The sequence below is a fragment of the Enhydra lutris genome, unplaced genomic scaffold, assembly GCF_002288905.1.
Source record: "Enhydra lutris kenyoni isolate GAN:26980312 unplaced genomic scaffold, ASM228890v2 scaffoldscaffold71, whole genome shotgun sequence".
In the NCBI taxonomy this organism is placed as follows: Eukaryota; Metazoa; Chordata; class Mammalia; order Carnivora; family Mustelidae; genus Enhydra; species Enhydra lutris.
The window spans coordinates 5,397,458-5,415,095 of NW_019154155.1; the positions used below are offsets into that span (position 1 = coordinate 5,397,458).

At 36.4% G+C, this 17,638-nt stretch overlaps 1 protein-coding gene across 2 annotated transcripts in view; it reads left to right on the plus strand.

The window, feature by feature from the left end:
• The window catches only part of LOC111159909 (exportin 4), a 123,416-nt gene extending 106,672 nt beyond the window's left edge, over positions 1-16,744 (plus strand). For both annotated transcript variants that reach the window (XM_022522587.1, XM_022522588.1), the window contains exons 17-23: positions 1,252-1,545; positions 2,599-2,779; positions 6,594-6,712; positions 8,170-8,300; positions 9,001-9,118; positions 9,543-9,635; positions 12,018-16,744. In XM_022522587.1, coding sequence (XP_022378295.1) covers positions 1,252-1,545; positions 2,599-2,779; positions 6,594-6,712; positions 8,170-8,300; positions 9,001-9,118; positions 9,543-9,635; positions 12,018-12,215 — 1,134 coding nt within the window. In that variant the 3' untranslated portion in view covers positions 12,216-16,744. The remainder of the gene's footprint in view (positions 1-1,251; positions 1,546-2,598; positions 2,780-6,593; positions 6,713-8,169; positions 8,301-9,000; positions 9,119-9,542; positions 9,636-12,017) is intronic.
• The last annotated feature ends 894 nt before the right edge of the window (positions 16,745-17,638 follow it).

Consider the following 17,638-nt stretch of genomic DNA (forward strand, 5'->3'; position numbering starts at 1 on the left):
TGGGGCTCGATCCCAGGACTCTGAGATCATGACCTGAGCCGAAGGCAGCGGCTTAACCCACTGAGCCACCCAGGCGCCCCCTTTTTTTTTTTTTTAAGATTTTTTTATTTATAAGCATTTCATATATATCATACAGCATAATAATATGTATTAACTGTAGTCATCATGTTGTACATTATGCTTCTAGTACTTACTTATTCTTACAACTAGAAGTTTGTACCTTTCAACTACCTTCTTCCAATTCCCCTCCACCTCCACCTCTAGTAACTACAAGTCTGTTTCTTTTTTACAGAACATTTTTTTAACAAATCTTTTTCTGAAAGTTGCAATTTTTTGTTACTTTATTTTACTATTTTATTAAAATTCCTCATTGTAAGTAGATCATATGGTATTTTCCTTTGTCTGAGTTACTTAAGATACACCCTCAAGGTTCATCCATATGGTTGCAAATGGTAGGATTTACCATTTTTTATGGCTAAATATTCCGTTGCATATGTACCATAACTCTTTATCCATTCATCCATTGACGGACACTCAGGTTGTTTCCATGTCTTGAGAATTGTAAATAATGCTACAGTGAATGTGGGGGTACAGATGTCTTCTCAAGTTGCTGTTTTTATTTCCTTCGGATATATTCCCAGAAGTGAAATTACTGGGTCATGTGGTAATTCTGTTTTTAATTTTTTGAGGGTCCTCCATACTATTTGCCATAGTGGGAGGCACCAGTTTATAATCCCCACCAGTAGTGCCCTGGGATCCCCTTTTCTCCACATCCTTGCTGGCATTTATCTCTTGTCCTTTTGATGATGGCCATTCTAAAATGAATGAGGTGATGTCATATCGTGGTTTTGATATCCATTTCCCTAATGACTAGTGCACTGTTATTTTTTTTATGTAGGCCAGAAGTTATGATGACCCTCAAAATGGGGAATGTAGGATCCCTGAGTGGCTTAGTCAGTTGAGTATCCATCTTCATTTTGGCTCAGGTCATGATCTCACAGTCATGTGATGAAGCCCCTTGTTGGGCTCTGTGCTTAAGATTCTCTCCCTCCCCTCCCCTACCCCTGCTTGCACATGCACACATGCTCTCTTTCTCTGCAAAATAAATAAAATCTTTTAAATGGAGAATATAACATGGTACAGTTTATAATGCTTTATAAAGTGAGTATTTATCCAAGTTGAGGAAATAAAGTTGAAATAAATGAAACGTGAATTAAACTTTAGAAAATTATGCTTTACTATCATTGATAGGTTCTTCAGCCACTTCAGCAGCGATTCTTAAGAGTGATAAATCAAGAAAACTTTCAGCAGATGTGTCAACAAGAGGAAGTCAAGCAGGAAATCACTGCCACACTGGAGGCCCTTTGTGGCATTGCTGAGGCTACCCAGATTGACAATGTAGCGATTCTTTTTAATTTTTTGATGGACTTCCTTACCAATTGCATTGGATTGATGGAAGTTTACAAAAATACCCCAGAGACTGTCAATCTCATAATAGAAGTTTTTGTTGAAGTTGCACATAAACAGATATGCTATCTTGGAGAGGTAAGTGCTTTCTAATTTTATCCCTTTAGGATTAGAACTCCTTAAAGTATAAAAAAATAACAGATACTTTACTTTAAATTCAATGAATACTATCTGAAATATTTTTGTGCCTCCAAAAGAGTTTTCAAAAAGACTTCAGAATTTTCCAGAAGAACTCAGAATTCAGAGGAAGGCTTATTGAAGGAATATAAATTACTGACCTAATACTGTTAGTAATAAGTAATTTTTTTATATAATATGTTATTCTATCAAACTCATCCAAATGAGGAATATTTGATAAGACAATAGTAGAAAAATTTAATCAGTTTCTGTCTGTTGAAACTCTAAAGCTTAAAATTTTAAGTGGCAATTTGTGTCTTTGCTTTATAAATCAGATGGATATTTAGACACTGAATTCTTTTACGATAAGTAAGCAAAGATGCTTTTTTTAATCCTTCTTAGAAATTATTTGGAAAGCTGTTTTAAAACTGTCTTAAAGAAATATATTTGTAATTGCCTGTAGATTAGTATAAATCTTGTTTTAAACCATTTCATAATGGATTCCTGATTTGTACATTTTTTTGTTAGATCAAAGGCACCTGCTCAAAAGTTAGATTTTATTTTATAAATATTATAAATGTAGTCACAGATGCATGACTGAGAGGGCAGGCCATTGCCATTTATTCTGATGTTTAAGACCACTGTTTGGTACTCTCTGCTTTTGCAAGTTAAACAATGTTAAATCTTAAAATAATAAATGTTATATAAGAAGTTGAAACAGCAAAAGTACAGCAATTCTGCTGCCAAAATATTATCTTTCTAGTATGTGTTATGAAGTGAACAACAACAACAAAGGATGTCAGATTTTGTTAGAAACTGCTAATTTTGAAAATACAACTACAATCTTTAATATATGCTTTTTCATTTTTCTTAATGTTTTATAATAGTTTAAAACAAGTATTTGAGCTACTCTTGGGATTCAGAGTAAATTTATTAGATTATAGTTTCTTTTAGGGCTTATATTTTTTCCCAACTAAGTTCTTAGTAGTGTAATTTATGCACATTCTCTTACAGTCCAAAGCTATGAACCTATATGAAGCCTGCCTTACTTTGCTGCAAGTATATTCTAAGAATAACTTAGGGCGACAAAGAATAGATGTTACAGCGGAGGAAGAGCAGTACCAAGACCTGCTTCTCATTATGGAACTTCTTACTAACCTTCTGTCAAAAGAATTCATAGATTTCAGTGATACAGGTAAGATGCAGTGTAATGGTTTTTGTTTTTTTTTTTTAAAGATTTTATTTATTTATTTGACAGAGATCACAGGTAGGCAGAGAGGCAGACAGAGAGAGAGGTGGAGGCAGGGTCCCTGCTGAGCAGAGAGCCCGATGCAGGGCTCGATCCCAGGACCCTGGGATCATGACCCGAGCTGAAGGCAGAGGCTTAACCCACTGAGCCACCCAGGCGCCCCCAGTGTAATGGTTTTAAACTTTGTTTTTATTGTCTTTTTTTAAAGCAAAGGAATATTTTTAAGTGAAATTTTATGAGAAAATTCAGTGTATAAAATCATGAAAGTCAGTCTCTTTGGTTGAAGCAAAGGGGTAGGACCAACATCTCTTCCTGCTTGGCTCTTCCCTTATAAGAATAGTAGTAATATCTTGTATTTATCAGGTTCTTAAAAATGCCAAGCACTGTTTATATCACAAAGGCAAGAAATAAGTATCATTGTTACACTCATTTTGTTGATGAGGAAACAGGCACAGAGAAAGTCATGTCATTTCCCCCAGATCAATAGATAGTAAGTTGCAGGACTGGGATTCACATCCTAGCATCTGAATGGGATGCCAGAGGCCAGTCTTTTCTGAGGTATGCTTTATTTATTTATTTTTTAAGATTTTATTTATTTGAGAGGGAGAGAGTGTGTGTGTGAGTGAACATGAGCAGGGGTGAAGGGGGGCAGAGGTAGAAGGCAACTTCCCACTGAGCAGGGAGCCTGATGTGGGGCTTAATCCCAGGACCCTGGGATCATGATCTGAGCCGAAGACAGCTGCTTAACCGACTGAGCCACACCAGTACTCTGGAGTTACATTTATTGACCAAATCACTCCCTTGTGTCTTCTGAGGTAGCTATCAGCCAAAATTGTAGCACTTTCCAGATTGCAGCTTGGTTTAGAATCCTTGTTGGTCTGAGTAACACTGAATTCTGGAGCTTTGAGGCCACATTTGGAAGACTTAACTTAGGTGCTCACAGACAGCCTGACCTTGGGGAAGTCAATTAGCCTTCTTCATTTATTCTGCTAAAGTGGGTACGCAATAAATGCTTTTTGAAGTGTCTTCAAAAGCTACAAAGTATCATGGTGCCTAGCATTGTTCCCGGCAATCAGAAGGTAAAAGAAAGTTATTACAGGCAAGAACTTCTTTACTAATTGAAACATCACTTATTTACATAGTTTTCCTTCACTTGCCTCTTAACCCACTGCCAACCTTGCCTTAAAACCCAAGGGATCTTGTTTTCTTAGAGAAAAATGAATCTTGTCTAGGGCCTTCTTTCATACTTTGTGCAGACATTCACAGTAGTGGATACTTCTGACATCCTTGTAAGATTCTCTTTCTGAGTTGGGTGCTGTGACATTCCACTTTAACCCAGTACTTGAGATTCTTCCTTCTCTCTTTCCTTTATTGATTTATTTTCCTTATTCCCTGAACAATAGTTTTTTGTGATGTCTGCCCCTACCCTAAGCACTACTAGTTTTACAGTCCAGAGGGTTTACTCTCCTTCACAGTTAATAAGGGGTATCTAGGAAAGAAGCACCGTCCTGCACTTCCCCTCAGTGAATTCTTTCTATACCAAAGCCTCAGCTGCCCCTGTTTCTAGGCCCAGCCTCTCACCAAGTGTCGTTCTCATGTTTTCTGATTTGTTCAGGTTGAAGCTTCTCCATCCAAGAGTTCTTAACCTTTTCTAGAGCACATGTTCCTTTAAAATCTGAAGTAGTTACTGAGCCTTTCCCTTAAAAAGTGTATGTTATATCAGCCTCAGAGCTTTACTGAAGGTTAATAGTTGGTTGTAAACTCTTAGGAACTCAGGTGTAGACTTTCCAGGGCTATAAAGACCTAGGTCAAGAACCCTGTACTCTGAGGAGTCTTACTCAAAGTTAAGAGCTTGTATTAAAAGGGATGGGAGGGCTGTTAAAGGTTGTGGAGAGGGAAAAGGCATCCCAGTTAACAGATTGTGGTGCAGTCTGCCATTCTAAGAACACATTCTATAGATGAATGGCAGATTTTCACAATAAAAAGTCAAAAAGATGAAAAGAAATAGCATTAGCTGATAAAATAGGTGACAGAAAGGAAAGTGATATTTTAAGTAATTATTTTTAAAATAAATATAATTGAGATAAAATAGAAAATACTTTAAATATTATGAAATACAACTTATATTGTAAGTGGGAGATTAAAAGCGTAAGTGGAAATGGGCTTCTGCTCTGTATTCTTGAATCCTTAGGAGAACTTGTGGCTGGAGAGCTGTGTCCCACCAAGCACAAGGCAGGATGTTTTATACAGCCCTGAGAGCCCTATCTTTTAGGAGCAAGCCCTGGGAGTTGAGTGGGAGCTTGAGGATCAGCTTCCCAGGGCTCCAGAGCAGGCGCAGGTTTCCTGCTAGATGCAGTCGAGGTTCACCAGTACCTGGCTTCAGAACATGCCATTTTTCCACCTGGAGAGGAGACTCCTAGGGAAGAAGGTCACAGGCTGGAAAAAGTCATTTTTAAGTAGAAATGCTTTTTTTTTTTTTAACCTGACTTTACCTTTTTTGTTTGTTATACAAGTATTTGCTCTTAGTGGAAAAATTTTGAAGTGCAGAGATAGAAAAATCACCCATTCTTTGACATAATCTAGAGTCAGATATAAATGGCATCGTGGTCATTGCCCTTCTAGTTATTTTGTACAATTTTGTGATCATACTCTAAATATAATTTTATATTCTGCCTTTTTTGTTAATGTGTTGTTAGCCTTTTCCTTGTCATTAAGATTTTTCATGGTTTTTCATGGCTGCATGGTATTCCACATTTTGGAATTTAACCTGATTTCCCTAATACTGGACATTTGGAATGTGTATGATTTTGCTCTTATAACTGGTAATGCAGCAATCGCTTCTGTGGACAAATCTCTTTCTGAATTTCTGATTATATCTTTAGTACATACAGTGCTCAATAGGCTTTTAATGAATTACTTTTGAAGGTAACTGTTACACTGTATCCTCACCAACATTTAAATGTATTAACATTTAAAAGTCTTTTTTAATGAATCAGAAGTAGTATCTTTTAAAAACTTGCATTGTTTCATAAATGAGTAGAATGAACTGGGTTTTTTTTTTTAACTTTTTAAAAAGATTTTATTTGTTTGTTTGAGAGAGTATGAGTCTCAGAGCACAAGCAGGGGAGAGGGGTGGAGGGAGAGGTAGAAGCAGACTCCACCCTGAGCAGGGAGCCCAGTGTGGTGCTCTATCCCACGACCCTGGGATCACTACCTGAGCTAAAGGTAGACACTTAACCGCTTGAGGCACCCAGGCACTCGAATGAACTATTTTTCACTGGGTTTCTGGTTTTGTTAGGTGTTTGTGGATTTTGCTCACTCACTTATTTAGGTCTTAGGAGGATTCTTAATTTATATGCGTTTTTTTTATAGATTAAGGATAATAACCCTTTTTCATATCAGTAGTTATTTTTGACTGCTTTTTTTTTCATGTAACATTTTAATTTCTTTGTTTTCCCCCATAGCTTTATAGCATAGAAAAATTACATACACGTAGGAGATAAAATAAGTATTACTGTGGAAATTGTTTAACTTACGGTATAGTGTGTCAGTGGAATAGGTTTTACTTTACTTTTATCATTGTAGAATAATAACATAAACACAGAATATCCTCATATCCTCATCAAGTACTCAGAGATCTTAAAAAGTAAAATATAAAAGGATGACCCAGGGCAAAAGTAGGATAGAATATATCTAATTCTATTGGCTTATTGATGTTGCAATTCTAAGACAGCTTTTTCTTTTTTTTTTTTTCCCATAGATGAAGTGTTCAGAGGACATGAGCCAGGGCAAGCAGCAAACAGGTCTGTGTCTGCAGCTGATGTTGTTTTATATGGAGTGAACCTAATTCTGCCTCTGATGTCACAGGATCTTTTGAAGGTAATTGAAGACAGTGAATGTGAACATCCAAAGTGTATACGTTTGTAGTTAAGATGTTTTAGACAAGAACCCACCTGATTTAATGAAGGGGGTATAAGTACCTGCTTATCTGTTAAGTACACACGAAAACTAGAATTTTAAGTTCCTATTGTGTGTCATTCACACTCCTGTATGCAGCTCAATGTGCAGTTTATGTCCTCATTTAATCATGGCCCAGAGTCCTGCATTCACTGATGATTAGTGACAGAAAAAATGGTTCTTTTAGAAACTTAGTTCTAATGTTGGCAGTTCTGATTCCCTCATCATTTGTCATTAGACAACTTAAGTTGTATGTTTGGGTGTATTCCACTGATACTTTTGAACATTATTCTCAGAGGTGAGGGATTGAGCTATAGAAGGCATTTTCTATCCACCCCATGTAGAAGTGGGATGGTAAAAAACCAAGACTACCACAGTTTTTAAATTTGTGTACGTTCTGATAACCTCGTGTCTTGGTTTCAGCAGTCAATATCGGTGGTGATGAGTCTGTCTTTTCTTCTTCCTTTAAGTACCACAGGGGAGGAGAGTCTCTTGTGAGTTGTCATAGAGGGTAAAGGTGAGGACAAAGATGTGGATGGGAAGGAAGTGGGAAGTGTGTGCATGTGCGCATGTTTGGAGCTCACACAAGGTGGAGTGGGAGAGGAAAAGAGAAGTCAGTCATGGGAAGGAAGAAGATAGAGGTTGAGAAGTGGTTGAAAGTTGGGGTTTAAGAATAGGAGGTTCTACCAGATTCTCGCAGAGTGGGCTGGGACCACGTACTTCTTGCCTTGAGAAATGTTTTTAGGAGAGGATTCTGAAGCCCTGTTAGCCACGTATTCATGTAGCTACCACTAGTAGGGGGATGTTTAGTAAGCTCTGTATATTGCTTTTCTTTTAGAATTTTTGGTTTGGTTTTGAGAGTTTTTTCTCATCAAATAGACTGTTAAACAATTCGATGTGTATTAAGTGTACATTGCCTGCTTTTTACTTCAGTTTCCAGGACTGTCAGCCAACTTTGGGAAGTGTGAAGGAGTGAATGTTCTATTCTATACATAATCTTAACAATTCGTATTTCTCTAACATGCTGGAATGCAAATAAACACATTTGCAAAAGGGTTTTAATCATAGGTCATTTAATAATTTGAAATTTGGCTGTTTTGTCTACTTTTCAAGGTAAAGAGGCGATCTGCAGTTGGCTGTAGCTTTTATTAACTGTCCAGAAGATAATTGTTCCTACTATGTATTACTTTTGTATACTAAAATATTCCCTTTATTATAATTTATTTTTACATTTAATTTGGTCTTCATGTTTTCTATATCTTGAGTATGTTTTCAAGACATCATTGTACTTTAAGTTTGTCGGTTATTACTTTATTTACTGCATTAATGAATATAGAAATTAGATACCAGTAAGCATCTAAATAATATTTCTTTTTCAGTTTCCAACCCTTTGTAATCAGTACTACAAATTAATCACGTTTATCTGTGAGATTTTTCCTGAAAAAATACCACAGCTTCCTGAAGATCTTTTTAAAAGTCTGATGTACTCTTTAGAACTAGGAATGACTTCATATCCTTTAATTGAGCGTCATTATCATTTGTCACTTGGGGAAAAAGATCTTACCTAAAGAAGTTTTTTGAATTTGTGTTTTTAAAAAAATTTCTTTTGTGTTTTAGTTTTATTTCTTTAGAAAGCAGTCATCTCTCTAACTACCTTAGTTCTGTGTTTCTTTTGTTAGTTTGCCTTACCTTGTTCTCCTTTCACAGATCCCACAGGTGTTTGGTGCCTGATCCTGAAGTCACTCTTTTCGTTAAGAGCCCCTGTTAGTGCCTTCAGCTCAGGTTATGATCTCAGGGTCCTGGGATCGAGTCCCGCATCGGGCTCTCTGCTCAGCAGGGAGCCTGCCTCCTCCTCCTGTCTCTCTCTGCCTACTTGTGATCTGTCACATAAAAAAAAAAAAAAAAAAAAAAGAGCCCCAATTAGTAATGTCATATATTGTTGCTGAGTCTCTGATCTTAGCTACCGGATAGTAGAGAAAAATAAGTTGTGTAATATCAGTTGTGTCCTCTTGATCAGAAACACTAGAAATCTATAGTCCAGCTCCCATTCAGAACCACTGGAAACTTTTTCTCACATAATGGTGTATAGACATACTGCACACTAACCTATCCCTTACCTGTATTCAGTCCTAGAATTTGCTAATAGCTATAACTTTTTAATCTTTAATAAGTCAAATATATCTAGTTTGTTCCTTGACCTTCATGATCAGAATGAGTTCGGAGGTTTGCCAGCTTTGCCTGGAAGCTTTGACACCGTTAGCTGAACAGTGTGCTAAAGCACAAGAAACAGATTCACCTCTTTTTTTAGCAACACGGCACTTTCTTAAGGTAAGATGTTTGGGTGGCCTGTCGTGAAACCATCTGCTTTAATAATTATGGTCAGTGCATGTAAATCTTCATTCAAATGAGGAAATGCTTACATCATTCATAAAGCAGGAAATCATTACTTTTGTTCACTGTGTTTTCTGGCTATAATTCCCTGAATACATTATTCTCTGCTATTATTGTGTGTTCTTGAAAATCAGAGTGGTTAAAAGTAACAGGGAATTTGGTCACTTGATGATTTTGTTTATCACAGCAAGGGGTAAGAACCCCTTATGGTTGGATTTTTAAAAAACTTTAATTTTCAGGTTTATTTAATAAATAAAAACAACTACCATCCCTCTTTTTCCTTTTTTGGAATGGGATGGGCTGGAAGACTGTATGATAATCATATATTTTTATTTAGATGTTTTATGTTGTGTACTTTCAGCTGGTTTTTGATATGCTGGTTTTGCAAAAGCACAACACAGAGATGACCACTGCAGCCGGTGAAGCTTTCTACACATTGGTGTGCTTGCATCAGGTACTGGACACAAGTGTTTTCATGGGACTCTGCTCATTTTTTTAGCAAGGAGGTTATTCATACAGAGAGTGGGCCTTTAATACTTGTAGTTCTTAGAGAATCTGTGACTCATTGCTTCCGTTCTGTTTCGGTGAGGCTGTATTTCTTTATTTCCTTGTCATTTCTGGCTTTCTGTGTTTATTTGACAGTCTGTTTGTCAGTTAATAAGGACTTCTTTTCCTTTCTCCACTGTTGTGAATCATCCTTTGCATTGATTGCTGCCCTAAAGCTTTTCCTTAAACAAGTGCTAGAAACCAGGAATCAGCCTGAACGAATAGTAGTGACATGGTTTTTGTTCTTGAGGAACTCACAGTACAAGGGAGACCAGATGAGTAAGACCGTGGACCCAGAGGAGTCTGCCTTAGGAAAGCATGGAAATCAGCAGTGTGTATTTTCTGTCACAGTATTCAAAGTGTATTACTTCATATTACACTATGGAAAAGAATATATTGTTTCATTTTATTTTGTTCAGCCTTTAAAGACTCTGAAGTACTCATTCACTGGGGGTTAAGTTACGCTAGCTCACCTGTCCCTTCCCTATTCCGGTATTCCAGTATTCCAGTATTCCAACATTTCAGTCCCTTCCCTAGTCCCTTCAGGTGTATGAGAAAAACCATATTGGGTCATCAGCTGCCTTAGTTACCCAACACTCCTTTCCCCTTTTTTGGTCTCCCCACCCCTGCCACCAAACACATGTAAATGTCCCTCATGACTAAGTGATTTACTTTTTTTTAAAATTATTATTATTATTACAAAAAGGCTTTGGCTTTTTTTTTTTTTCCTTCCTTGTTTAGAGTCCATAGTATTTGCTGCAAGTGGCACTTGGAGTTTGATTTTATTTACCTGTTTAATAAAGATAGGATTTTGAGGCCTTTCGTGTTACTTAAAGACTCCCTATAGACTTTCTATGGGACCTGCACCCCAAGCTGAAGTTATTCTGGGACTTCAGGTCTTGTTGTGTTCTGTAGGTACTACTTTCTGCAGATGGTGCCCAACTCAGGTCTGTGGCCTTTTGCTGTCATCTTACTTCCTTATTGCTTACTAGGAGGTTAGGTGTCTTTTCCCTGTAGATATAAGCCATTGCATTTCAGTTGCCTTTAAAAAAATTAAAAAAAAAAAAAAAAATTTTTTTTACACATTGTAGAAAGGAGAGCAGGGCTTTAGGTTTGGCTAATATAAAATCTTGCTGGGTCTGGCCCTAGAGGGGCTATCATTTAGGGAAATGATTTGAGTTTATACTTACTCCTCTGTGAGAGGTCTGTTCCTTGGATAGAGCATTTCAGGTGGCCATCCTGGTTCATGCTTGTAGGTCAAGGATGGCTACTGTGCCTTACTCTTCTTTTCCAAACGTAATTAACATTTCATTTCACCATTTGGTCTATCATGATATCCCAATGAGCTAATGAAAAGTAGTGTCAGATCCACTTTTTTTTTTTCAAGAGAGCTTATCTTGAAAAGCTGTTTTGTTTGAATGTCCCTTAAACCCACACCTACTCCTCTATATAAGGCTTTATTATAGAGGGCATTAGAAACAGAATCTCTACACATACACCCCCACCCCACTCCCACGTTCCTGTGTTTCTTATGCTCTTTCTCCCAGAACCATTGGGTCCATTACTGGTTTGGAGCTACATTTGCTCAGAGTGTCCTGCTTCCACCTTGAGAAAGGACTGAAATACAGTCCTCCCACTATGCCACCTCCTTACAAACAACAACTGTCTGCCTTTGTGTGACTCTGCTCTTCTCAGAACTGAGTCGACAGGATGTCTATATTAAACCTCTGGAAAACTGTTGAAAGTCAGGTTGCAGACTTAGGTTATATATAAAATGCAAAATAAATATGAAAAATGTGCTTGGAAAACAGAAGAGGAACACAATAGCGTTGGTAATTGCATGACTTCTGGAGCCAAGCAGCCTGGATTCTTGCTGTAAAAGCAGTGCAGTCAAAAAAAGGGGAGGGGATGCAGTGCGGTCTTGGACATATTACTTATATCACTGTATGTAAGAACTTCATCTGTGGAACAGAAGTATAAACAGTACCTACATCATAGGATTGTTATAAAAAGTGAGTTATGAATGTAAATGACTGGAACAGTACTTGAAATATAAACTTTCAGTAAATGTTAACTGTTAAAAAGAGTTGTCATGATCATTTCACGATGTATTCAAATATGGAATTATTATGTACAATAATAATATAATGTTATATGACAGTTATACTTGAATATAAAAGACCTGTTATACCCTACCTTTCAGAATCCCACAAGGCAGTACCTGATGTGATCTATTGTGTGACATTTGAGGAAGATAAATGTTCTTATGTGTACTTTATCTCTTCAATAGGCTGAATACTCTGAATTGGTTGAAACATTACTGTCAAGTCAACAAGACCCAGTTATTTACCAGAGATTAGCAGATGCCTTCAACAAACTCACTGCAAGCAGCACTCCTCCTACGCTGGATCGGAAGCAGAAGATGGCCTTCCTAAAGAGTTTAGAAGAATTTATGGCAAATGTTGGTGGTCTCCTTTGTGTAAAATAAACAACAAAACTTTATGCATAATTTAGATCTTTCTGCAAAGTGCACTGAATTGCTAAAAGCTGACTTGAGTCTTGTCCTGTTCTTCAGTTCCTTGGCCATTTTGGATTTCGGAGAGCCTGAAAGTTTGATATTTAATGCAGCGAAACAGGAGAGGTCACTTTGAATCAGCTTCTGCTGTTGGGTGTTAGCCACAGTATGTCATATATGTCTTGTAGATTTTGAATGGTGATTTAGGATTTTCAGTTCCATATATGTGCAAACATATGGCACCATGAAATGCATATTCAGTGCCTTTCCCCCCTTATCAAAACATTAGGTGGCTAGCCAAAGTTTAGAATTTTTGTTAAATTAAACATTAGATGGACATATGCTCCCCGTTATTTCTCAAAATGTTGTCCATAGATCACCTGCATCACTCAAGGAGCTGGTTGAAAAGGTAGTTCTTGGGTCCAACTGTAGATCCTCAGAGTCATAATTTCTGTGTGTTGGGCCTTGGATTCTTCACCTTAATAAGCCCCTCCCCTCTGCCACCCCAAAAGTTTTGAATCAATGCAAAAGACATTGGAAACTCCTAAGAGGTTTTGTGCTTTCAGACTTTTCCTCCCTTTGATAATAAGGTTTATAATTGAGCAGGAAGAAGACACACCGGGTGTTTGTTGGCTTCTTGTAGCACACGCTCTCGCTCTTTCTTTTTTGTAACATCCCTGGTGTCGCAGGTTTTGTATAATGCAGGTCTCTAATCATACTCTGATGCCTGAACTTAAGGAGGAAAATATATGTATATTTTTGTTCCATAAAAAGAACTTTAGGAACTGTAGCCATTTCATTGCCTTAATTTTAAGAAGAAAATACAAAAAAGAGCAGATTTGTTTTAGTAAGAAATCAAGTCTTGATGCTTCAGAGTTGGTTTAGGGTGTTAGCTGCTATGAACCTGGTGCCCTTTTGATTGTGTATTTATGTGGGTTTATGAGTGAAATGAAAGGCTCATTCATTTGTAGTCTAACTTTTTGAGTATGTATCTCTTCAGCCATGTAGCCATGGCTAATAATCTACTCTGAATGGCTTGCTTAAGCAATAACTATTTTAAAGGATGTGAATTATTGATTCATACAGACTATTATACATTGGGGCATTAGGGGCAATAATTATGCTAGAGTGGACATTCTCCTCATTTCACAGGAGCCATGTAAATTTAATTTAAGAGATTAAAAAATTCCTATTTAGATCCTCTAGTTTGACTTTTCTAATCAGGACTTTTGTACTGCTGCCATGCTCCACTTAATTCTATGTGTCAGCTTAAATTATGGAAATGAAAGCTAATTTATAAACTGCAGACATATGAAACTCTGCCCACTTCAGTGTCAGAAATCCCACAGCACAGTGACAGAGGACTGTGGTGCAGGCGCACTCTGCAGCTGTGCTTCCAAGGGGTGGGCTTTCTCCTTCTGTGTTCTTGGACACGCTCAACTGTCCTTCGAATGTAGTGTTGATATCTGAATTGCATATAGTATATGCACCTTCACATGAGATGCTGTGCAAAACTTTGTATAACTCTGTGCTACTAACAGTTATAGTTAACAAAACTGGAGCATCGAAATTACACCCACCCTGTGCATGTGACATTAGACACGAGTGAATGCAAAGCCTAGGGCCATAACTTTGTAAGGAACATTACTCTTAATTCGATCACTGTTAAGTAACAACTGAGGTGGAGCAAAAATATCTTAAAAGACAGGTAGGAAAAAACTAACATCACTCCTCATGAAATATACATACTATATTTTTAAAAACACTTCGAACAAGTGCATTTATTTTTAATTTCTTCTTTTCTCCCCTTAACGTGAAGTCTGATGTGGCAGTGTTCTTGGTGTTTTATGTTTCCCAGCTCCCTAATGCTTTCTCAGTAGTTGTGAGCTGTAGGTATCTGTGTGTTAAGTAATATAGTCCCTTTGCCAAAGGACGCTGAAATACGCACCTGACTGGGTGGGTCTGCTGGCCATGACAAAACTATGATCAGATTGTTAAAAGTAAAGATGAGTAGGAAAGAAATGACTTGTTAAATAAAAAGCATCAGTATTTAATAACTTTTCTATAGACAGAAATGTATCTGCTGAATTGGCCCAGATGTTATTACAATACTGCAATTTCATTAGATCAGTTTCAGTTAAAGTGAGATTTACTTCATATTGGACCAAATGATACTTCAGTATCTCCAGAACGTTGTTTAGTGGCAAACGGGAAAAACAGCCACCACCATTTTCTAGGTAATGGGGGTGCAACTTTAATTGTAATGGCTAAGACTTCTTTCAGGGTGTTTGTGTATGTTTGCCTGGTTGAATATTTGCTTAGTTTGGGTCTTTTGTTTTACTTTGTCCAGTTTTGTCTTTGGCTGTGTTTCCTGGCTCTAGTTTTGAGGGTTTTTGTTTTAATGCTCTTGGTCCAGTGGATGTAAAAGACATTGGCTTAATTCCAGTAAATTGGTTCATATTATTAAACTAAGTTGTTAAAAAGAGTTTTAAAAACAAAAACATTATTTTTGCCCCCCTTTTTATATGTTCAATGGACACTGTTGAAGATATGATTTTTAGAATTTTGTGTTTTACAAAATTTCTGTTGTTCATATGTAGTATCCTTTAACTTACAGTTTTCAGTTCATTCTTTATTTGACTTATTTCTGTTTTTATTTTCCTTTCCCATTTGTTTCCCAAAGTCATAGTCTCTACAGAGTCCCGCGGCACAATCACTAGGGACTTGGTCCTTTCACAATTTGTATCCATGTAACAGCACCTGTAACTGTGTTCTTGTAGCTCTGTTAAAAGGATTAGTTTGTCTTTACAGTCCTTCTGGATAGGTGGCTGCCTGGGTAGCTAAACTATTTGGCAGTATTTGACAGTGTCCTTCTCAACACATTTATCCCGGTCTTTCTGCCTTGCTGTCTCTTAATCTCTTGGAAGACAGGGGGAGCATGTTAACATCACTGCATTGAGTTTTTTTGTCTGGTATAAAGTACGACATGTTAAAAAAAAAAAATCTTTGCAATATTTTTCAAATTTTAAGAATTTAGTCTTATTTCATTGTAAACCATGTATCTAATTACATTACATTGCTCTGTTCAGATATGATGGTTACACGTTTTTTTTTTTTTTAGTTTTCACTTCACAACCAAGCATCTCTATTATTATAACTTCCCCCCAGCCAGCAATATTTAACACTCCCCTTATAGTCTTTGATTGAATTTTCTCTTTTACCAAGACGTCAAGTCTTTGTCTTTCTAATGTCACCATATTTCCCATTTCAGTTAATACTTATATGAATCCCTCAAGTATTGAAGAGAACTAGCTTTCAGTTTCAAGGATCTCAGGTTTGAGTATCCTAGTATTCACTGTCAGTTGAACCCTTAAAAAACCCTTTTAAAACAGTTTTACTTGTTTCTGTTTGCCACTTCCATCATTAGGGGTGGTTGTCATTAGACCTTATAAGTTAGCTGTCTCTGACAGATAATTATCATTATTGGTTCCTGAATAAAATATTAACTGTTAAAGCAGAAGGAACCTCAGAACTTCTTAGTGTTTGTGTTTTTTTTTTAACAGAATAAGGAACTGACTTGATGTAAGTTTTTAAACATAATTTTCTATAAATTCTTCTACAAAACAGCATAGCTGATTTGAGGATATAATAATGTTTTAAATTATTTTAAAATGCAAGTGGGTGTTCTCTGATTTGGTAAAACACTACATTTAAGAATTCTTCAAAAGTTGATTTTCTAAAATTAAAAAATGTCCAAATTAGGTATGTTGCTGAGCTCAAATTAATTTGAAGTACCCTGGTGAAAGCTGAACTTTAAATACTTAAATTTAGATGTGAGAAATATGAAATATTCCTCATTGATGATAATGGGAACCTATAACATACTTAGCCAAAGAATATATTTGGTTCAGGTAAAGATACAAACCTAATAATGGGCATCCATTCTTTTTTTAAAGAGGATGGATGAAGTAATCTGTTTCTGGCCTGTAACTCTCTCTACTTTGGATAGACTGAAATATTCCACAACCGCTTCAGTGGTGTTTGGGAAGTGCAGCTGGCACGTTAGACTTCTGAGACTCACACAAAAAACCATCTTCATCCACCTCACCCACTGGGGTTTGCGCTTCACTTATTCCCAGGCCTTTCCACCAGTAGAGAGAATTTGTTGTTTCTTTTTCAATCTATATTCTTAGGCCTCTTAGCTATTAGGAGCTGTCAGATGTGTACTAATAGCATATTTTCCTAACCTGAAATTAAAAATACTGCATCTACACCATGTACCTGATGGGGATCTGACCTCAAGTGTGTTCTGAGCCTAGGCTTCCTGGCGTGGTGTCTTTTTTACCACATAAGATTATGACAGATTGCAAATACTGGTATTATGATTTGGTTCTCTGTACAAAGAAAGAAGCTCCATGCAGTGAATTTGTGGTTTAATGGTCACAAAATGTTAGCACTGCTACCATTCAGCACGTGTAAAATTTTTTAAATTTATAAATATTAAAATTTTAAACTTACACTAAGACTTTTCAGTTTTTTTAAGAAACCCAGGGATGAGTATACTGTTTAAATATTTACCTCTATTAACATTACTGAAGGTATAAAGTTGCATTTAATTTTTCAAAAGATGCTACAGTATGATTTTAGGAAATAAATCAAGGCTATGTATTGAGCCAGTTACAAGCTGAATATCAAATTGATAAAATTTTATTTGTATTTTTAAAATCCATAAATGGGAGTTAAATGTGTCTTTTCACTAAATATTTTTATTACATTTTTGTTTTGACCATGTGTGATTTGTTCATGGGTATTTAGCTAGACTGTTTTATGAAGCTTATTGAAATGGTGCTAGTTCATTTACAATCATAGGATGTTTGACACTGGGAACATTACACAGTCATAAGATAATTTTGAATAAAAAACATGAGACATATCTGTATAGATAAAAATTTGCATTACCTTTTGGGAAAACACCCCAACCCTAATAGAATATTCAGAATTCAGAAAGAAAAAGTTTTTTTTATATTCTGTAATATTGAGCATATTTATTTTTTTATTTCACTTCACAGTCTTACAAACATTTCCAGAGTTATTAGTCAAGTCACTGGATTTGGGCATATTTGTAGTAAATATTATTAGTAGTTTGGGTCATTCTTTCTGGGCTTTCAGGGAAAGTGGAGAATTACCATCCTGTTCTGTGTTAGACTTAACAGACTTTCACCCTTTCTCCAGTCTTAAGTCTTGTAAACATGTGCGGTGGAAAGTTAATTTTTTTTAAGAAAAGCAAATGCTTGAAATATATTGATTTTAAACTTGATTTTGCTTTGAATATTCATTGATTTATTGCGGTATTTCTTAGATTATGTTGAAATTTGGTTCTACTCCAAGGGTAAAGA